A 23,674-nucleotide genomic window follows, 5' to 3' on the forward strand; every position below is an offset into this window, starting at 1 on the left:
CATTAATTTCAATTGGATCTGTGAAACACCTAACTAACCTTACAGAAGAAACTAAACACTTGTGTGGTTCACTACCAATGAGAGCTGAATGCTGGGGGTCTCAGTTACCAATCACCCTGTAACCAGCTAAAAGAGGTTGCCCAGGATTATAAAAATATGGCTGCTTGTTTTCAGAAAAAGAATCATCAATGACCATGGGTTATGTCCAGTATTGGAACTCAATCCCATTGAAGTGAATGGAGCTGAGTTACAATGCCGTGCACAACCCATAGTTAGAGGTGGTGCTGTTTCTGAAAGAAAGCAGGCTTTTTTTTATAATTCCGACCATCCCCTTTAAAAGTTGTTGGTTTACCTTTCTAAACAAAAGCAGACATGACAAAGTGTATTCTAAAGCTGGTGCACACTATCTGGTTGATCCCTAATTTTGAAGCGTTTGTGGATCTCTACAGTGATCCACAACCACTTCCCTCTCCTCTTGAGTGGTGTCTGTAGATGGCATGAACACAGGGAAGGAGATGTGGATCACTGCGGTGAGCCTAAATCACTTCAATGTTAGGGATCACCCAGAAAGCTTTTGCAGGTACCGTAAATGCCAAAATAGAATGCGTAAAGGGAATCTGTCAGTAGGATCGTCCCACCTAAGCAGTCTACAAGGGCAGGTAGGTCATAGGAAGCTGAATTAAATTATATATTGATATCTGCGATGTGATGTCTTATTCCAGAAAGAAATCCATATTTTTCTTATATGTAAATGACCTGTTCCAGGTTAAGGGAAGATAACTCTGCCCCCAGAGCTTATTTTACATGAAGGAGGAGTTACCAGTGTGAGACAAGTAACTAACACTGAACAGGAGAAATGAAAATTGTCTTCTTGCAAACACATTTGTTGTAACTCTTGAGCTCTGCTATATTGCAACAATATTACAACCCTGTCTGCCTGTGGGATGGAAGCTGAAGCTGAGAGGAACCTACAGATGTGTCAGTTATAATTACACACAGCTCTGCAGTGAGATCAGGAAAGAGAACAGAGCGGCCATCACACATCACACTGGTAACACTAGTAACTTTTACACATTACACATCACACTGGTAACACTGGTAACCATTACACATCACACTGGTAACAATAGTAACCATTACACATCACACTGGTTACACTGGTAACCATCACACTGGTAACAATAGTAACCATCACACATCACAATGGTAACACTGGTAACCATCACACTGGTAACACTAGTAGCCATTACACATCACGCTGGTAACACTGGTAACCATCACACATCACACTGGTAACAATAGTAACCATTACACATCACACTGGTAACCATTACACATCACACTGGTAACACTGGTAACCATTACACATCACACTGGTAACAATAGTAACTATTACACATCACACTGGTAACACTGGTAACCATTACACATCACACTGGTAACACTGGTAACCATCACACATCACACTGGTAACACTGGTAACCATCACACATCACACTGGTAACACTGGTAACCATCACACATCACACTGGTAACACTGGTAACCATTACACATCACACTGGTAACAATAGTACCTATTACACATCACACTGGTAACCATTACACATCACACTGGTAACACTGGTAACCATCGCACTGGCAACACTGGTAACCATTACACATCACACTGGTAACACTGGTAACACTGGTAACCATTACACATCACACTGGTAACAATAGTAACTATTACACATCACACTGGTAATACTGGTATCCATTACACATCACACTGGTAACACTGGTAACCATCACACATCACACTGGTCTTTGGTAACACTGGTAACCATTACACATCACAATTTTAACACTGGTAATTCCCCCATGTACATAAAATAAGCTCTGAAGGCAGAATTATCTTCCAGGCATCATCTGCCCCAGAGCCTGGAAGAGGTCACTTACATAAAGAGATAAAAGATGATTTCTCAACAACAGCACAGCTGATATGAGACCCACAGGGTGGGCTGTTCTCAGCAGTCTATAACCTGTATGCCCATACTAATAGTTTAGATAGGTCAAATGTGGTGACAGATTCCCTTTAAGTAGTTAACCATGTGCAGCGCCCCAGAGTCCTGGTCATTGCAGTATTGTCGCTCTGCCACAGGGGGGAGTGATGGTACGTCTGATGGCACTAAAGGAGTTCACCTGACCAGGTATCACAGTCACACACTACACTTCACACTCCGGCCACCAGGGGGAGCAAAAGGTTCTATGTATTAGGCCACTCCTCACACTCTGGTAAAACTGGGAGTCGGATAGGAAGTTAGGGAGAAGCTGACTGGGTTTTGCCCAGGTAACATCTAGTGAGAGAGAGCGTTACTTGGGAAGACTCAGGGAGGTCCCTGTCAGGGGTGGGATCCTGGCAGTGGCCTAGCACGAGACAGATCGTTACAGAGCCGTGCCTGCACCTCATTGCGGCAGCATCCTAAGAAAGGACACGAAGCGAAGTATATTGTGGAGAAGTGAGAAACGAGATCACAGCACAAAGGAGATAGAACCAGGAGGAGTCGTGCCCCAAGATCAGCAACATCCTTCTGAGGCGCATAGCCGGCGGCCGGAACGCCGAGGAAGTAATAGGCTCTACGCATTACTTTGAACTACGGCAGAGCAGTTAACTCTAGGTTGGCTGTCTCACCTTTTACACCTAATGAAGACAACGGAGGCAATTGTGGGAGAGGGGCCTCTAGGGTCCCTATAAAATAACTCCAGGCCTACCCCGTCATACGGGTGCGTCCTTTCCAAACCATCTGGGGGACGGAAAGAAAGAACAGAAACATACACGACAGTTGTGAGGACTATCCCGTGGTGCTCAGCAGGGAGGTACTACAACACACTGGCGCTAGTAGGAAGGCTACTGATTTCCACCTGCAAAGGGAACTCTGGATGTGCCTTCGGACCGGCCGGACTCAGCCAGCCCTGTTAGCAGTGCTCTGCATTGCGGATACCGAAGCCTTCAGTAAAGAGGTAAAAAGACTGCAACCCTGTGTCCTCGTCATTTACTACGACCTACACCATTACCATCTACTCATCAAGGGAAGCCCTGGGGACATACTTCACCTGTGGGAAGTTACAATATCTAGCTGCCATTTCATCACCCCAGCGGACCCCTAGCAGCGTCGGTCACCCTGACCGAATACCACAGGTGGCGTCACGAACACTTGACAAACTCTCACCTACACCTTTATTTGGGCGCCCCTTAGCAGGGCCACGGACCGGGTCGGTCCACAGTGACACCCCTAGAACCGAGACCGAGGTTCCCGGTACCGAGTACCCCACTGCCCTGCGTTTGGGGGCCGCTCCACATGCAAAAATAGAAGAGTTGAGCAAAAAGACTAGCAGGACTCTGGTGTAGCAGTCACGTTATAGCCTGTGGCCACTGCGGGGAGGGATTGCGGTACTTCAAGTTTTTCCCAAGATTATAATCCAGTTTCTATGATATTCCCCCTGGTGTGCGAGGCAGGATCTGATGTGGGTGAGATAACAATTCATGCATATGAAAGATAAGTGTGTTTCATTCTATAAGAGAAAGGAAATAAAGCTAAGGTTTTATATAGTTTGATAATTTCCTATCTTCTTTTGACTTTGGTTTTATGTTCCTTGTATTTTATCAAACTGCAAAGAATTTGTTTTTTTTAACTCCAAATAGGGTGCATTAGAAAGTAAACTTTTAACATTTATTTTGCTTGATAAACCCACAAACTTGGTATACTTCATCAACTCTGGGACTCGAGAAGCGAGATTCAATCAGGCAAGCAATTGTTTCATGCTCCCGTATATTGCTCCACACAACTGTTCGCTCAGGCGCTCAGGCCCGGTGACACAAATGTTAAATTATGTTCTCCTAAAAGCCATCTATTGATCCAAGCAGAAAACAATTCAAAAAAGGAAAATATCAAATAAACAAAACTTGTGAAGAATATTAAAATTACCACATTCTGAAACTGGATGGACCGTATTACCGTTTATTGTAAATTATGGGGCACAGCTATCTTCAAATGTTGCTAACACAGGATTTCTGATATTTTACCTTCCTGGTAAAGTGGTTCTATTAAATGGCTTATTCATATTTTAATACAGGGTATCACACACACTTGTTGCATTCCATGTTGAAGAATTTCTGCTTGTCAGATCAGTAAATGAAGGACTGCTGAAGGACTGCCTAATGCTTAGACATCACTTATAGCTTGGACTTTTATAGAGTATTTTTCCTGCCAACAGTGAAAAATGGGAAAATGCTTTGCAGTTTTAAAAAGAAGAATTCCTTTCTGGCATCCAGAGCACATGTATCCTTAATATGTCCATACACATAAAGACATAAAGAACACAGAGTCTAGCCATGGGGAGAGTCTGGGCTCTAGGACTGGAGAGCCCCTAAAGGAATGGTTAAAAGTGTTTATTCATAAGCTTTTATTACTTTGTGCCCTGACATTACTATACCTCTAATATGTACACAGTGACATCATTATTGCATTAAACCATGACATCACTGTATCTATTAGGGTACGTTCACACAGGACTTTTTTGCTGCGCATTTTTGCTGCGTATTTTTGCTGCATTTTTTTATGCTAATTTTCAGCTGCTTTTTACAGTACCAGCAAAGCCTATGAGATTTCAGAAATCTCATGCACACACATTGGGTTTTTGTTTGATCAGTATTTTCTGCTTTGCTGCGTTTTTTTGTACATAGGGCATGTCACTTCTTTCAGCGTTTTTGGTGCGTTTTTGCAGCGTTTTTTTACCCATTGACTTGAATGGGTGATGGAAAAAACGCTGCAAAAACGCATGTAGCATTATTTGCTGCGTTTTTTGTGCAGAAAAATCATGGCCAGCAGGAAGTGATCTCACAGCCAAGAGCTTAGGGGTGTGGTTAGTGAGGTGTGAAGAGCCATTGTGAGCCATTGTGAGGTGTGAAGAACCATTGTGAGGTGTCCTGATTGTGATCTATTGTGAGGGAGTTCCTGGTAGTGAGGTGTGAAGAGCCATTGTGAGCCATTGTGAGGTGTGAAGAGCCATTGTGAGGTGTGAAGAGCCATTGTGAGGTGTCCTGATTGTGATCTATTGTGAGGGAGTTCCTGGTAGTGAGGTGTGAAGAGCCATTGTGAGCCATTGTGAGGTGTGAAGAGCCATTGTGAGGTGTCCTGATTGTGATCTATTGTGAGGGAGTTTCTGGTAGTGAGGTGTTAGCCATGTCTTGGTATAGGAGGCTGAGCATTAATGTTTCCCAACTAATTATGGAGGTAATATTTTTTTTAATTTGTGATATATCTATCTATCCGATTGTTTGCAATGGTACACTTTGCGATGCTCATGTGCTGTTATGTACATGTTCATGTGTTCTGCATGTGTATGTTTGTATCTTCCTTGTCATGAATGTTGGCTTCATTTCATCTTGCATTTGGTAATTACTTTTTCATTTATTTTTCCAAGGTGGAAGCAATGCCTGTAATTTGGGATGTAGCTTGCCCAAACTACAGTGATCGTCAAAAAAAGGCCGATGCATGGCATGTAATTCGCCGTAAATTGTTCCCCCGCTGGGATGAAGGCGATGCTAAGCTCCACTGGGGTCACTCAACTTTATTATCATGCACAAATAGACAAAAAAACGCACCAAAACCACACAAAAAACGCATCTGTAAGCAGCTGAAAATGGCATAAAATACGCAGCAAAAATACGCAGCAAAAAAGTCCTGTGTGAACTTACCCAAAAAACGCACCAAATACGCACCAAAAAAACGCACCTAAATTAGCATAAAAATACGCAGCAAAAATACGCAGCAAAAAAGTCCTGTGTGAACTTTTATACTTATACAGTAACATCATGTGTATTATACTGTGACATCACTATCTATTATCCCTATACAGTGTCACCATAGCATATATTATCTCTATACAGTGACATTATTGTATCTATTAACCCTCCCTAGGCAGTGACATTATCGCTGTAAATATAAGGCCTAACAGCAGAAATAAGAAATTTTATTTACTTATTTGTTCTGTGGACCTTAAGTGTTTTCTGTAGGATGTCCCTTTAAGTCATATCAAATAGATGGAGAAATTTGAGCATTGGTAAATCTTACCCTTGAAGAGCCTTCTCTCCAAACCAGTCACCTTTTCCTAAAGTGCGAAGAAATATTGGATCTTCACCCGGCGTATCTTCTCTTGTTACATTCACCTGTCAAAGAGAAGCATTTGTTTTCTTCAACTCTGTTCACATAAAAGCCAGTAGGAAATTGACTGATAGAAGGTAGAATTTACTGGCAATGAAGATTGAGTGGTTGTCAAAACCTCCAAAATTGACTGTATTCTGTTAATTCAAGAACAACCATACATTTCCATGCATGGAAGGAGTACAGTAGGGAAAACAAAGTATTTAGTCAGCCACCAATTGTGCAAGTTCTCACACTTAAAAAGATGAGAGAGGTTTGTAATTGACATCATAGGTAGACCACAACTATATGAGAGTCAAAATGAGAAAAGAAATCCTGAAAATCCCCTTGTCTGATTTGGCAAGATTTATTTTGCAAATTATGGTGGAAAAAAAGGATTTGGTCATTAACAAAAGTTCATCTCAGTGTTTTGTCATATATCGTTTGTTGGCAATTACAGAGGTCAAACGTTTTCTTTTAGTCTTCACAAGGTTGGCACACACTGTTGGTGGTATGTTGGCCCATTCCTCCATGTATATCTCCTTTGAAGCAGTGATGTTTTGAGCCTGTAGCTGGGCAACACAGACTTTCATCTCCCTCCAAAGGATTTCTATGGGGTTGAGATCTGGAGACTGGCTAGGCCACTCCAGGACCTTCATATGATTCTCACGAAGCCACTCCTTCATTGCCATGGTGGTGTGCTAGGGATCATTATCATGCTGAAAGACCCATCCATGTTTCATCTTCAATGCCCTTGCTGATGGAAGGAGGTTTGCCCTCAAAATCTCACGATACATGGCCCCATTCATTCTTTCTTGTACACGGATCAGTCGTCCTGGTCCTTTGCAGAAAAACAGCCCCAAAGCATGATGTTGCCACCTCCATTCTTCACAGTAGGTATGGTGTTTATTGGATGCAACTCAGCATTCTGTCTTCTCCAAACACGACAAGTTTTGTTTCTACCAAACAGTTCTACTTTGGTTTCATCAGACCATATGACATTCTCCCAATACTCTGGATAATCCAAGTGCTCTCTAGCAAACTTCAGCAAACTTCAAATAGGCCAGGACATGTACTGGCTTAAGCAGGGGGACACATCTGGCACTGCAGGATATGAGTCTCTGGCAGCGTAGTGTGTTACTGATGGTTGCCTTTGTGTTGTGAACTCTGTTTCCGGGCTCCCTCCTGTGGTCATGAGTGGTACTGTGTGAGTTCTCTCTTTGGGCTCCTCCTGGTGGCTCTTTTTGTTATTTTGCAGGTTTCTGGCAGGATCAGCTGTCTCGTCATCTGCTAGTTAGGTTTCCTATTTAATCCACCTGGTCCTTCATTCCTTGCCTGTTGCCGTTGTATTCAGTGCTATTCTGATTGCTCCTGTCTACATCCGTTATCAGTCTCTCCAAGAGAAGCATAGTTCTGTTTGCTTATTTTTGCTCATCTGTGTTCAAGATGTTTCCTAGTATATGATGAGTTTTTGTCCAGCTTGCTAATATGTGATTTCCCTGCTTGCTGGTGCTCTGGGGTGCTGAGTTGCTCCCCCCACATCGTTAGTTGGTGTGGGGGTTCTCGCATTCTCTGCGTGGATATTTTTGCATAGGGTTTTTTACTGACCGCACAGATCCCTTGCTATTTTCTGCTATCTAGCGTTAGCGGGCCTCATTTGCTTAACCTGTTTCATCTCTGCGTTTGTCTTTTCCTCTTAACTCACCGTTATTATTTGTGGGGGGCATCTATATCTCTGGGGGATTTCTCTGAGGCAAGTGAGGTCTTTACTTTCTCTTTAAGGGTAGTCAGTTTCTCAGGCTGTGAAGAGACGTCTAGGATTTCAGGAAACGTTCCACGGCTGCCTATAGTGTGTGCGGTTAGGATCAGGTTTGTGGTTAGTCCAGTTACCACATCCCCAGAGCTCGTCCTATTATTTTCTACTTAGCTGGTTAGATTTGTGATCCTAAGCCACTAGGATCATAACAGTGCAACAGGCCCCTTAGGAACCGGCAAAGGCAAAAGCAAACCACTGGCATGAGAACAGCAAGGCTTAGCCCGAGCACAAATCCCACAGGACTGCACAAAGGAACGCACATCCCACGACAAGGAAGGCCACCAGAAGGATCTAGCCACCAAATCTCTGGTACCAAAAATCCCAGGATGACCCGCCAACACTGAAGAATGGACCTCGGAAATAACTCTGCTGGTCCATCTATCTGGGACAAACAGTCTCTCTGATGGACAACGGTCAGGTCTATCCGCCTGAAATTCCTGTAACACCCGTCGCAAATCTGGGGAAATGGCAGACAAAATTACCCCCTCTTTGAGGATACCAACTGGCTCAGAAACTCCAGGGGAGTCAGGCACAAAACTCCTAGAAAGAGCATCAGCCTTCAAGTTCTTCGAACCAGGAAGGTACGAGACCACAAAATCGAAACGTGAGAAAAACAACGACCAACGAGCCTGTCTAGGATTCAACCGCTTGGCTGACTCAAGATAAATCAAATTTTTATGATCAGTCAAGACCACCACACGATGCTTAGCTCCCTCTAGCCAGTGTCGCCACTCCTCAAATGCCCACTTCATTGCCAACAACTCCCGATTACCAACATCATAATTTCGTTCAGCCGGCGAAAATTTTCTTGAAAAGAAGGCACATGGCTTCATCACAGAGCAATCAGAGCTTCTCTGTGACAAAACAGCCCCTGCTCCAATTTCAGAAGCATCAACCTCGACCTGGAAGGGAAGAGAGACATCTGGCTGACATAAAACTGGAGCCGAAGAAAACCGGCGCTTCAGCTCCTGAAAGGCCTCAACGGCCGCAGGAGACCAGTTAGTCACATCAGAACCCTTCTTGGTCAAATCCGTCAAAGGTTTAACCTCGTTTTATCGGTCCTTATAAAATTTTGGAAATCCTCAACCCTGTGTCATTTCGCTTGGACCTCCCGACATCGTTTACCATCCATAATGTGTTCCATAGGTCTTTGTTGCGGAGGTATGTGGTGCCTGTGGTTCCTTCTGTTGAGCCTCCTGCTCCTGTGCTGGTTGAGGGAGAATTGGAATATGTGGTGGAGAAGATCTTGGATTCTCGTATTTCAAGTCGGAGGCTTCAGTATTTGGTTAAGTGGAAGGGCTATGGTCAGGAGGATAATTCCTGGGTTGTCGCCTCTGATGTTCATGCGGCCGATTTGGTTCGTGCCTTCCATGTGGCTCACCCTGATCGCCCTGGGGGTTCTGGTGAGGGTTCGGTGACCCCTCCTCAAGGGGGGGTACTGTTGTGAACTCTGTTTCCGGGCTCCCTCCTGTGGTCATGAGTGGTACTGTGTGAGTTCTCTCTTTGGGCTCCTCCTGGTGGCTCTTTTTGTTATTTTGCAGGTTTCTGGCAGGATCAGCTGTCTCGTCATCTGCTAGTTAGGTTTCCTATTTAATCCACCTGGTCCTTCATTCCTTGCCTGTTGCCGTTGTATTCAGTGCTATTCTGATTGCTCCTGTCTACATCCGTTATCAGTCTCTCCAAGAGAAGCTAAGTTCTGTTTGCTTATTTTTGCTCATCTGTGTTCAAGATGTTTCCTAGTATATGATGAGTTTTTGTCCAGCTTGCTAATATGTGATTTCCCTGCTTGCTGGTGCTCTGGGGTGCTGTGTTGCTCCCCCCACATCGTTAGTTGGTGTGGGGGTTCTCGCATTCTCTGCGTGGATATTTTTGCATAGGGTTTTTTACTGACCGCACAGATCCCTTGCTATTTTCTGCTATCTAGCGTTAACGGTCCTCATTTGCTTAACCTGTTTCATCTCTGCATTTGTCTTTTCCTCTTAACTCACCGTTATTATTTGTGGGGGGCATCTATATCTCTGGGGGATTTCTCTGAGGCAAGTGAGGTCTTTACTTTCTCTTTAGGGGTAGTCAGTTTCTCAGGCCGTGAAGAGACGTCTAGGATTTCAGGAAACGTTCCACGGCTGCCTATAGTGTGTGCGGTTAGGATCAGGTTTGCGGTTAGTCCAGTTACCACATCCCCAGAGCTCGTCCTATTATTTTCTACTTAGCTGGTTAGATTTGTGATCCTAAGCCACTAGGATCATAACACCTTTGTTACAGTGGTCCCAGCTCTATGCAAGTCATTCACTTGGTCCCCCCTTGTGGTTCTTGGATTTTTATCACCATTCTTGTGATCATTTTGACCCCACCAGGAGAGATCTTGCATGGAGACCCAGATCGAGTGAGATTATCAGTGGTTTTGTATGTCTTCCATTTTCTTATTATTGCTCCCACAGTTGATTTCATCACACCAAGCTGCTTGCCAATTGCAGAGTCTTCCCAGCCTGGTGCAGGGCTTCAATTTTGTTTCTGGTGTCCTTTGACAGGTCTTCACCATGAGACTGTTTGAGGTTGTGGACAGGTGTCTTTTATACTGATAACAAGTTCAAACAGGTGCCATTACTACAGGTAATGAGTGGAGGACAGAGGAGCCTCTTAAAGAAGAAGTTACAGGTCTGTGAGAGCCAGAAATCTTGCATGTTTTTAGGTGACCAAATACTTATTTCCCACCATAATTTGCAAAATAAATCTTGCCAAACCAGACAAGGTGATTTTCAGGATTTGTTTTCTCATTTTGACTCTCATAGTTGTGGTCTACCTACAATGTCAATTACAGGCCTCTCTCATCTTTTTAAGTGTGAGAATTTGCACAATTGGTGGCTGACTAAATACTTATTTTTTCCACTGTATATCGCCTGCTCAGTAAAATCCCTGATGTAGTCCTCAGGAGAAGGTGTGCCGCATGTACCATACAGGAGAGACGAGAACTTTGTCTTAAGTAGCGCCCTATTCTGACTGTATCAGAAACCTTTTTATTGTACTCAGGATCACATATATGTATATTTCCCCCAGCAGTTGTCACTGTGCACTCAGGTACTACATCTATTAATGGAGCTTGGCCCCCTATATCAGGTTGCAGACTGATTCAAACATATTAATTAATGTGCAATCCAGAAATGTGATGTTTTGGCCAAATAGTGAGTCCTTCATCAGACGTGAGACTACAGGAGACTCTAGATTTAGAGAAGAAAGTGCTTGTAAGCAGCAGAAGACCTCTCTGAAGTGATTCTTCTCTGGAGTGTTAAATCATCATTGTATCTGTTGTATGGGGGTACGACCCTACTTGAGCACTTTAGACCCTAGTATGAGTGAAATGTTACAACCTTAGCAACATCTGTTAATGTCCACAGGGAAAAGTGCACCTTTGTGCTGAAATTCATATTGTTTGGTGAGATAAAGGCAAATATGATGAAGAATAGTGTTGGTGGGGGATCGAGGCATAGAGACCTCCCATAACAGCCAGAAATAAAGAAATATTTGCTTTTCCCTTTGAAGTCACATCACTTTGTTTCTTCATGAGTATTTCTGGAAAGCCATAGTTTCCTAGCAGTCACTAGACCACCGCTAGAGATGGGCATGGACACAGAACACGGACTTCACCTGGAATCGTCATCGCCCAGTCCATTGATGTGAATGTCACCTGAAAATGAATTAAACTAATAAACAACCATATTCATCACCTGTTCAAAGTGAAGAGATAATCCATAATGCCCCATGACGATCCTGATATCTCTGACTCTACCAGGCAGCCGGTAACACACTGACAGGAGCATATTATCACTCCTGCAGTGTGTAGTGCTAAGCTGCAGTGAGAAAGTTCACCGGAGTTCATCAGCTGATGAGCCCCAGTGATCTCATGGCACCTCTGCTGTGTGAGAGCTTTCTTACGTAGCGGTGCTGTGAGGTCACTGGGGCTAATCAGCTGATGAACTCTGGTGACCTCACTTACAGCAGCTCAGCGCTACACACTGCAGGAGTTATTACACACTACTGTCAGTGTGTCGCCGGCTGCCGGATAGAGCTGTTGCATCAGCTGATGTGACTGCTCTACAAGTGATCTGAATTGTTATGGGACAGAATTAATTATGGCAGAAAGGTGAGGGATATTGTGATTTATTATTTTTTTCTCTTTTCCAGGTGACATAGACATCGGGGATTATGTGTAAGGTGAGTATATACTGTGTTTTTTATTTTTATTTAATTATTTATTTCATCGACTATGCTCATCAGCTGCAGTCTTCTTCCACTTTTACCAGCGACAGCAGGCATAGGCTGGTGGAGGTAGTAGTCTCTCATAAGAAACAGCTCCACTCTTGTCCATGTGTGGTATTGTATCTGAGCCCAGTTTAAACAAAATGAGAGAAAAATGGACTTTAACTAATCTCATATAACACCCTGTAAAATATATATTTTACAAAAATCTAAAAATGTATAATGGGGTCAAAGTGCAAAGTTTGTGTTAAACATCCCAGGTGCATACTACTATTAATTAAGCTCTTCCCAGAGCCATAACTTTTTTATTTTTTCGTCAATATGGCTGTCTGAGGGCTTATTTTCTGCAGGACGAGTTGTATTTCTGAACGACACCATTGATTTTACCATGTTGTGTACTACAAAATGGGAAAAAATTCCAAGTGCGGTGAAATTGCAAATAAAGTGCAATCCCACTCTTGTTTTTTGTTTGACTTTTTTACTAGGTTCACTAAATGCTAAAACTGACCTACCATTATGATTTTACAGGTCATTATGAATTCATAGACACCAAACATATCTAGGTTCTTTTTTATCTAAGCGGTGAAAAAAAAATGCCAACTTTATAAAAAAAAAAAAAAATTGTGCCATTTTCCGATACCTGTAGCGTCTCCATTTTTCATGATCTCGGGTAAGATGAGGGCTTATTTTTTGCCAAGCTGATGTTTTTAATTATACCATTTTGGTGCAGATACTTTCTTTTGATCGCCCATTATTGCATTTTAATGCAATGTTGCTGGGACCAAAAAAACGTAATTCTGGCATTTTGACTTTTTTTTCTCTCTATGCCGTTTAGCAATCAGATTAATCCTTTTTTTATTGCTATATCGGGCGATTCTGAATGCGGCAATATCAAATATGTATAGGTTTGATTTTTTTTTTGCTGTTTTATTTTGAATGGGAGGAAAGGGGGGTGATTTGAACTTTTATTTTTTTATATTTTTAAAAACTTTTTTTTACATTTGGCATGGTTCAATAGTCTCCATCGGAGACTAGAAGCTGTCACAACCCGATCGGCTCTGCTACATAGACGCGATGATCTATGTAGTAGAATTACTCACTTGCTATGAGCGCCGACCACTGGGTGGCGCTCACAGCAAGCCAGCATTAACAACCATAAAGGTCTCCAGGAGACCTCCGGTTGTCATGCCAACACACCAGTGACCCACAGTCATGTGACGCGGGTCACCGGTGGGCAGATTTACGGCACGATTGCCGGAAATGCATGTTAAATGCTGCTGTCAGCATTTAACGGGTTAATACCAGCGGGTAGATTGCAATTCCACCCGTGGCTATTCCGGGCACATGTCAGCTGTTCAAAACAGCTGATATGTGCCAGGAAAGATGTGGGCTAACCGCCGGAGCCCACATCAAAAGGAGGGAGTAAGACATCGGCGTAAATGTGCGCCCGATGTCGGAAAGGGGTAAAGGTACAGAAATGAGTGCAATGTTTTGAAGGAAAATTTAGTTATAGTTTCAATGCTCTGATATATAGTTATAAACTGCAATAAAAATGGATTATCATTAATTTTGTAATGTTTGCTTTATATAATTTTATTGCAAAATAATTCTTATTTGGACACACATGTTGGATTTAGAGCTCAACAGGCATTCTTTAATTAGTTACTAATGATATTGCTTGTTTTGTTTGCAAAATTTCAATATAATGCTAATTGTTCGTTTTAAGCAATTATAGAAGAAAAAGTTTTAATTATCTTTCAGAATTGACAAAATAAAAACTCCTAATTAGAGATGGGTGAACCCGAACAGTAAAGTTCAGTGTCCTTACCGAACATCTACGTTTCGGTCTTGGACCCCCAAACATAGTCTTCACCAGGAAGTCTGTGTTACTGTTTGGGTTCGGAACCTTGAACACCGGGTGTTTCTCAAACACTGCATCTGATCAGCGGTAAAATCATTACCGCTGGTCAGAGAGCCGTGGTTCCCACACTGTCAAATGACAGCATGAGCCAGCAGCTGTGAGTGGAGGTAAAAAGGTTACCTCTGGGCATTTGCGTTGGCTGATGTGACTATTACTCCCATCAGCCTACTACCACTAATAACAGTCAGAGCAGGCGGTGGCTGATGGGAGTATTCATCAGCTGGCACCGGCGCTATAAATAAATCACTTTTAAAGAAATGGCATGGGTTCACCTGTATTTTTGATAAGCAGCAAGGCAAAACTCACAACTGGGGCTGCAACCCTCAGCTGTCAACTTTAGCAAGGTTGGTTATCAAAAATAGAGTAGTCCCCACAACATTTTTTTAAATTATTTAAATAATGTACAAAAAACGGCATGGGTTCCCCCCCGTTTTTGACAACCAGCCAAGCTAAAGCAGACAGCTATGTGCTTGTAAGGGGCCATGTATATTGGCCCCCAGCCTAAAAATAGCAGCCCGCTGCTGCCCAGAAAATGCGCATCTACTTGATGTGCCAACTCTAGTGCTTTGTCCCTCTTTTCCCACTTTCCCTGTGGGGGGATTGATGTCTCCTTTGCTTTGTCTAGTAACGTCAAGCCCACGGTGTCAAGATGCGACCGTCCAGGCTGAGAACCACTGAGGCAAACACCATAGCGCTCTTTTCTTATTTTTTGCCTCGCAATTGTTTTTACAAGTCAGCGCATTTTTTATTTTGACCAAATTAAATCTGCCAGCCAAAGCAAGTGAATCCACCTGAAGAAAATAATCTACTCTTCAAAAAGTCCTTCCATCAGTCTGAGCTCTTATTTTCTAATATAGTGTAAAACTCACGCATAGACATCTAGTTAAATGATGAATTTCTGGCTGCCAACATTGGAGAGCTTAGAAGCTTACTACATACGATATTATTCTTGCATTCAATTAGTACATGTAGACAGTGATTTCCTAGGCTCCCTCTAGTGGTGACTGTTAGCATGTTGAATTCTTTAATGTAAATTGATTATCTTAAGATCCCACCCTAAAAACAGAACATTTTTTTGTACAGGTCATGTAGTCTAAATTCCAAGCATAATTTTAAGCTTCTCGCAGCACCCCACTGAAATGCTGAAGCTGCTTGTTCACTTTTTTTAATGAGTTGTAAAACAACAAGTCCTGTCTTTCCCCTGTATTCCTTAATTACTATCCACTAGTGTTGAGCATTCCAATACCGCAAGTATCGGGTATCGGCCGATACTTGCGGGTATCGGAATTCCGATACCGAGATCCGATACAATGTGGTATCGGGTATCGGTATCGAAACAACATTAATGTAATAATGTGTAAAAGAAAGAATTAAAATAAAAAATATTGCTATACTCACCTCTCCGACGCAGCCTGGACCTCACGGAGGGAACCGGCAGCGTTCTTTGCTTAAAATTCGCGCGTTTACTTCCTTCCGTGAAGTCCCGGCTTGTGATTGGTCGCGTGCCGCCCATGTGGCCGCGACGCGACCAATCACAGCAAGCCGTGATGTAATTTCAGGTCCTTCAAGATTTTAAAATTACGTTCTGGCTTGTGATTGGTCGCGTCGCGGTCACATGGGCGACGCGACCAATCACAAGCCGTGACGTCATGGGAGGCAGGACACGCGCGCATTTTAAAATGCGCGCGTGTCCTGCCTCCCGTGACGTCACGGCTTGTGATTGGTCGCGTCGCCCATGTGACCGCGACGCGACCAATCACAAGCCAGAACGTAATTTTAAAATCCTGAAGGACCTGAAATTACGTCACGGCTTGCTGTGATTGGTCGCGTCGCGGCCACATGGGCGGCACGCGACCAATCACAAGCCGGGACTTCACGGAAGGAAGTAAACGCTCGAATTTTAAGCAAAGAACGCTGCCGGTTCCCTCCGTGAGGTCCAGGCTGCGTCGGAGAGGTGAGTATAGCAATATTTTTTATTTTAATTCTTTCTTTTACACATTAATATGGATCCCAGGGCCTGAAGGAGAGTTTCCTCTCCTTCAGACCCTGGGAACCATCAGGGATACCGTCCGATACTTGAGTCCCATTGACTTGTATTGGTATCGGGTATCGGTATCGGATTGGATCCGATACTTTGCCGGTATCGGCCGATACTTTCCGATACTGATACTTTCAAGTATCGGACGGTATCGCTCAACTCTACTATCCACCCCTGTAATCTAGTTATTTTGCTTCTGCATCCATTGTGCCCGATGTCTGCATTCTGTAACATACTGGACAGCACTGAGAATGGGAACATGAAAATGTTTTATTAGCAGGTGAAAGGGCACACTTTAGAAACATTTATGTAAATTACTCATTTTTGGCTGGTTAGCTTTGGACAGTGCCTTAAAAGGGATCTGTCAGCAGGTTTTTACTATTTAATCTGAGCGCAGCATAATGGAGGAGCAGACAGCCTCATTTCAGTTATGTGTCACTTATTAGCTTGTGTAGCAGATTATCACTAGAGGACTAGCTCTCACGTGTATGTCAGTCTAGCTAATCTGAGTAATCCCGCCCCCACCACTGATTGGCAGTCTGCAGACAATTGACAGGAAGCTGCCAATCAGGGATGCTGGGGGTGTTATATAAAGCCAAAAAGTTATAGCTCTACTAAATCTACAGCACACCAAACAGAGATTATATCAAAACTACACTAAGCCTGTAGTTGGAATCAGGCTCTCACCACTACATCATGCTGCTATAGGATTCCATAGCAAAAACCTGATGACAGATTCCCTTTAAATTGCATATCTATATTTTGTAATTTGTATGAGATAAACAGTTGCTTTTAAGATGTATGACTATGTCTTTTACCATAGACCATTAAACCTGGACATTTACCTTTAAGTTAACACTATACAGAACTTGTGTACATTGGATTTTGCATTTTTGCTGTGTGACGAAGGCATATAACCATGAAGAAAGCTGCATGCACATTGTCTACAGCACTTGCACTTTGAGCTGCCATGCTACTAAACGTATATGCTTTACCAGGAGTTAAAAAGACACATTACCATTAATTAATTCAAGCTTCCAGTGAAATATACTTTCAAAGCAGTAAAGAACAAAGCAATCCTCAGAGTTCAGTAAATAGCCTCCCACCAGACCATCATTAGTTATATACACAAACTTTTTTTTTACAGTAGAAAATTTTTATTGAACTGTGCCTCACCTTGTCTCCAATTCAGTCCCTCTGCCCGAATGTCACGCTAGCAGCATTAATGAAATGTAATAAACTGAAACCATAAAGGGCTTAGAAGGAATATTTGATTGGCATTGCATTCCCTAAGTATGTTATTATGATTTCAAATGGAGCATAGACTTCAAGAGGTGATTGGAGCTTACCTTCCCTTTGCTGATGATGAAGAACGTGTCCCCTCGAGCACCCTGTCTGATAATGTAGTCTCCACATTCATAGTGAGTCTACAAAAAAATAGAGCAGAAAGGATTATGTCATTATCATTTGCCTTGTAGTCAGGCCGTTTCACGCAGTATACCTCGGGGATGCATTACAGCTGAAACTTGCATGTGTCAAGGAATTCACTGATCCACAAATACAATAAGCTTACACTGAGCAAACCACCATACAAGTGTCTACAATATAGATTGTAATAGCCTGGAGCCGCTCTGCATTCTGTCCACATTTATCATGAGTTCTCCCCATTCTATTGCTAGTCAAGCACAAAGTAGACCGATTAACCTGCAGTTCCTATTAGAAAAAGTGAGAGGCTCACATACGTCCTACTGGGACTGGTTCCAGTATCCATACTTAGAATATGATCGGCAAAACAAAACACAATAATGTTTCATGTAAGAAAAACTGTATAGGGACAAAAGCACTCGAGACCATCGGGTGACAGACTTTTGGGTACAAGGGAAGTAAAAGAAAGGGGCTCACTTGATCGGGTGGTGTGTAGGCACAACTTTTATGAACACCTGAAAATATTAGCTGCTGCTGCCTCATAGAGTTATAGAATGTTAGAGTTGGAAGGGACCTCCTGGGTCATCGTGTCCAACCCCCTTCTTAATGCAGCATCCACTAAACCATCTCAGACAGATGTCTGTCCAGCCTCTGTTTGAAGACTTCCATGGAAGGAGAACTCACCACCTCTCATGGCAGCCTGTTCCACTCATTGATCACCCTCACTGTCAAAAAGTTTTTTTTCTAATATCTTATCTGTATCTTCTCCCTTTCAGTTTCAGTCCATTACTTCTCGTATTTCCATGTGTAAATGAGAATAATGATGATCCTACTACACTGTGACATCCCTCATGCCTGGGAATGATCTCCTCCAGGATAGTTGACCGATTTGGATGATAACATGATATTAGGCTGCCCTGTTGTAATGAAGAATCCTTAGGACCAAGATGTGATTCTTTTTTCCACTCGAAAAAGATGTTGAAATAAAAAAAATTCAACTCATCTTGATCCTAAGGATTCTTCAATACAGCAACACCTCCTGATATGGTGATAGCCTCCAAATCAGTCAATGTCACATGTAAGGCATTTATGATGTGTCCATTTTGACAATCTGTACCAGAAAGGTTACTTAGTTTGATTCATCCACTTTGACTAAGTTTTTGGAAACAAAGGTGCAAAGGAATGCCAGGTACTAGGCTACGTTCCTAACTAATATCTTTAAAACATACATTTTAGAAAGGTCTGTGCTCATCTTATTTTTCCGCCCACAGACAAGAAGGGACACAGAAAAGTTAAGATTATACAAAGAACAGTTGAGTCCAACTAAAAAAGCACTCCTCCCGTTAAAATTTTGATTCTCTTAATATATTGCAGTCATCATATTATATAGCACTGTGTACTTACAATTGCTTATTTTGACTTTCTTTTCTACCCAGATAGTTATTTTCCATTGGGTCTATCACTAGTGATGAGCGAGTGTGCTCGTTGCTCGGGTTTTCCCAAACACGAGCATGTGACCTCCGAGTATTTGTTAGTGTTCAGAGATTAAGTTTTCATCACCGCAGCTGAAAGATTTACAGCTATTAGCCAGCTTGATTACATTTGGGGGTTCCCTAGCAACCACGCAACCCCCACATGTACTCAACCTGGCTAGTAGCTGTAAATCATTCAGCTGCCGCGATGAAAACTTAATCTCCGAACACTAACAAATACTCGGAGGTCACCAGGGGGTGCTCGGGAAAACCCGAGCACTGAGTATACTCGCTCATCACTGTCTATCACGCAATTGAAAACAGACTAGCTGAATTGTGCTAAGTTTTATGTAGAAACAGGAGGTCAATTTTTCCTGTATAATCAGTCACTGCAAAAGTCCCTGACGGGGGAGGAAGGAGCAGCTGGTCAGGAGTTGAAGAAATGAATGATTTCTGCAGGGACAAAAACATCATGTTTCTACATAGAGTAGAGAAAAGAGAAGAAATGACTGGGTAGAAAGGCAAAATGAGCAATTGTAAGTGCACAGTGCTATCTAATATGATGATTGCAATGTTTTACTAGGATAACAACTCTGATGGGAGGAGAAGGAGTGCTTCTTTAAGACTGCAAGTTGTAATAGGAAGTCTAGCCATGTTCATCTGTATGTCAAGAGGAGTTCTCTCAAATATGAAGGCTGAATATAATACACAGTTAATGTCATTATCCTGTTAGCTATTGATAATTTTTATTGGGATATTATGTTTTTTTTGTATGCACTTGCATGTATTTATCATTTACATTTCAGTAAACTGTATTATTTCATATACTGTAGTCTTTGTGTGTGAGTCTGGTTAGTATTGCATCTTCAAATCCATTATTAATCACCAATCCATCTATTCTGTTCCATAAATCAAGGACTGCAATTTTTCGTTATGAAAAAAATCAACATACTATCATGACATGCGAACAAACCCCTCAGCAGGGTGCAATACGGCTCACAAACACTGGACAGCCACATAACCACATATAGACATATAAAATCATAAATATTTCCCAAAAGAGTATTGTGAAGTCATATTTTTTTAAAGCTTCTTATCTTGCATCACTTAACTCAATATATATTGTATATATCTGTATTGCAATTGAGAGGTCAAATTTGGACACACGATTTTACTTCTCATTTGAATAACATTTTTAGAGTTTACCCTTATGTCATTTTTAAAGAACACCAGTGACAAGATGAGGTTTCTTCATTTTTTGAAATCCAACATATGCCTACAAGTGGGTTTTGAGAAATTTGCTGGATGTCTCATCACTGAAGGACTGATACGGTAACACTTGCTAATATGTCAGCTAATGCATTCAGAAGCCTTTCATACAGCCAAGGTAAATCACATGCTTTGCACTGATGAGGGGCCCTTCCGAGAAACACGTGTCGCAGATTGAGATTCAGGTTTGCCTTTTATCCTAAGTCAAATGACAAGGCTCATTAAAGGGTCGATAGTGACTTTCATGATTGCTACTTGCAATATGTGGCACTAGAGTACAAGTCCCTTTCTCTTCAATGATTCAATATTTAATTTCCCAGAGAAGCACTGCATGGCTTATAAGCCTCTTTGCATTGGCATGCCAGGCATGTCACTCTCCACAAGGAGAAATGTTACCCCTGAATGCATTATAGGATTCAAATGTAATTGAACTGACGGAGTTACACCAACAGGCACTGTTGCGAGTACATGTATTGACTCACGAAGGTCCTGGTTTGGGAGCCAAACTAATCACATATTATTATTATGACCTAATGAAATCCTATTTAATAACACTGAATAAATAGGTCAATTTGAATGGCCTTCATTGTTTCCCAAAGTGATAGGCAGGGAAAAAGCTTCTCATGTGACATATTACTTTGCAGCATAACTCATTTTAATAACTGACTATGGCAAAACTTACATTTTCCTATAAACCTTATGATGAACTCTAAGGCTATGTGCACATGTTGCGGATTTTGAGGCGGATCTGCAGTGTTTTTGGACTTGCGGAATTGCATCAAATCCACATTGTAGCGCACAACCAATGTTAATCTATGTGAATCCAGAATTGGTGTGCACATGTTGCAGAAAAATCTGTGCGGATTCACAGCATTTTATTTTCCGCAGCATGTTAATTCTTTTTGTAGATCTGCAGCGTTTCTGCACCCATTGACTTCCAATGAGCCAGTCAAATCTGAAGTAAAACCGCAGGTGTAAAAAGATTTGCAGTTTTGCTGCGGAGTTGCGCACGAAAAATGCTGCATAAATGCAGGAGGAAGAGTGTGTGGGCGGAGACTATGTGTGTGGGCGGAGACTGTGTGCGGAGAAGATGTGCTTTTCTGTCTGCGGGTGTCTGTGTGTGTCTGTGTGTGTGTGCGGGGGTCTGCGGGTGTCTGTGTGTGTCTGTGTGTGCGGGGGTCTGCGGGTGTGCACGGCTGTGTATCTGTGTGTGTGTGGGCAGGCATCGTCTGATGGGACTACTAGTCCCATCCGGCTACGTCTGTTGTCACATAGAACAGTGGCAGAATTAGCCGATGATGGGACAGTAGTACTCTCATCACTGTGTTCAATAGTAAAAAAAAAAAACACACATACACTTACAGTACATACATATACACATACAGTGCATACTCACCAAACAGCTAATCCCCAACGCCCTCAATCACCTGCAAAAAAATAAAGTAATAAACCAACAGTATACTCCCTGTTCCGATGTAATCTATTTAATAGCGAGTGTCCCACGACGATCTCCCGTGTAGAGCTGTCACATCGGGGGATGTGACCGCTCTCCAGGGGCTCCGATGATACAGTGACCGGAGGTGATCTTCCCGCATTGTATCACTCCACCGCCTAGAGGTTACCGGAGTTTGTCCAGTCACTTGCGGCACCGTTGCATGACAAAATTCCCAAGTAGCTGTAATGCCATAAAGTGACAGCACGAACTCCGATGATACACTGCGGAGTATTATCTCCGGTCAGTGTGTCATCGGAGGCCCCTGTAGAGCAGTCACTTCTCTTGATGTGACAGCTCTACAGGGGAGATCATTGTGGGACACTCATTATTAAATGGATTACATCGGAACAGGGAGTATTTGTGCTGGTTTATTATCGAGGGTGTCGCAGGAATTAGGCGTACAATAAAGATGGAAAATAATGTGGTGTTTTAGTTCATTAAAATACTTTATTCTGGCTGTGTTTTTATTTAACCTGTACCAACTATAGGATTAGTAATGGATAGGTGTTTTATTGACACTTCTCCATTACTAAGCCGGGCTTGATGTCACCTTACAATACAAAGGTGACATCAACCCCCCAACTATTACCCCACTTACCACCACTACAGGGCAAGTGGGAAGAGTGAGGCTAAGTGCCGGAATTGGCACATCTTAGAGATGCGGCTTTTCTGGGGCGGCTGAGTGCTGATGTTTTTAGCAGGGGGGCAATATCCATGGCCCCTTCCTAGGCTATATCAGCCTGCAGCTGTCTGCATAGCCTTTGCTGGTTATTAATTATAGGGCGACCCCACATCATTTTTTGGGGGTTCCCCTATTTTAATAGCCAGTAAAGGCTAAATAGACAGTTGTGAGCTGATATTAATAGCCTGGGTAGCTCCATAGGTATAACCCCCTTCCCAGGCTATAAAAATTAGCCCCCCAGTCACTGGCTTTCCCTCTGCTGGTTTTGAAAATTGCACGTGAGCCCAAGAAATTTTTTTTCCCATTTTTAAAAAAATTAAACAGATATTGCGTTTAAGGCCAAGGTTACACTTGCAAGAAACTTGCACGAGTATCGCACGTCAATACCCGGCACTGCCGCAGACACTCAGGACAGGAGTGTGTGGCTGCATGTATTCCTATGCAGCTGAACGCTCCGGCCAAAGTGCTGGCGGCAGTGCCGGGTATTGAGGCGAGTTTCTTGCAAGTGTGACCCTGGCCTTAAGGTATGTTTCCACGGACAGGAAACACTGCGGATTGGATGCTGCGTAGAGCCACAGTATCCAATCTGCAGCGTCCAGATGTTACAGTATAGTGGAGGGGATTTTAAGAAATTCCATCTCCACTATCCGTTCAAAGAAGCAGGTGGCAGACCTGCATATATGCACATGAGGCACGTCTTTATAGACTGTAGCATGTCTATTTATCTTGCAGAGACGCAAGATAAATTACACAGTCTATGTATAGGATGTGATGATTCTGCATGTGTTCATTAGCCAGCAGTGCCTTGGACAAGGAGGGTGTCCGCTGCATCCAAAGCGCTCAGAATACACCACGTGGAAACGTACCCTAACGCAGATTTTGTGTGTGTGTCTTTATTTAACTCTTTATGTACCATTCTATTATGTTTATTATTATCAATCTATTATCTATCTATTATCTATCTACAGTATCTATCCACCCATCCATCCATCATCTATTATCTAGCTATATATCTATTATCTATCTATCTATCTATCTATCTATCTATCTATCTATCTATCTATCTATCTATCTATCTATTATATATTATCTATTATCTATTTATTATTTATCTATCTC

At 42.5% G+C, this 23,674-nt stretch overlaps 1 protein-coding gene and 1 long non-coding RNA gene across 7 annotated transcripts in view; one reads left to right on the plus strand and one right to left on the minus strand.

Annotated features, from left to right (window-relative positions):
• The window catches only part of PRKG1 (protein kinase cGMP-dependent 1), a 1,588,699-nt gene that overhangs the window by 151,690 nt on the left and 1,413,335 nt on the right, over positions 1–23,674 (minus strand). For all 5 annotated transcript variants that reach the window (XM_077258875.1, XM_077258877.1, XM_077258873.1 and 2 more), the window contains exons 6-7: positions 17,562–17,639; positions 6,115–6,209 (exon numbers count right to left, since the gene is read on the minus strand). In XM_077258875.1, the coding sequence (XP_077114990.1) occupies positions 6,115–6,209; positions 17,562–17,639 (173 nt within the window). The remainder of the gene's footprint in view (positions 1–6,114; positions 6,210–17,561; positions 17,640–23,674) is intronic.
• LOC143769867 (uncharacterized) overlaps positions 4,789–23,674 on the plus strand; it is a 39,369-nt gene continuing 20,483 nt past the window's right edge. Inside the window, exons 1-2 of one of the 2 annotated variants that reach the window (XR_013214499.1) lie at positions 4,789–5,120; positions 5,151–5,274. This is a non-coding gene — a long non-coding RNA (uncharacterized LOC143769867). Of the gene's footprint in view, positions 5,275–23,674 lie in introns of both variants that reach the window. The other variant, XR_013214498.1, reaches the window with a different exon arrangement.

Source organism: Ranitomeya variabilis, chromosome 4 (assembly GCF_051348905.1).
Source record: "Ranitomeya variabilis isolate aRanVar5 chromosome 4, aRanVar5.hap1, whole genome shotgun sequence".
NCBI lineage: Eukaryota > Metazoa > Chordata > Amphibia > Anura > Dendrobatidae > Ranitomeya > Ranitomeya variabilis.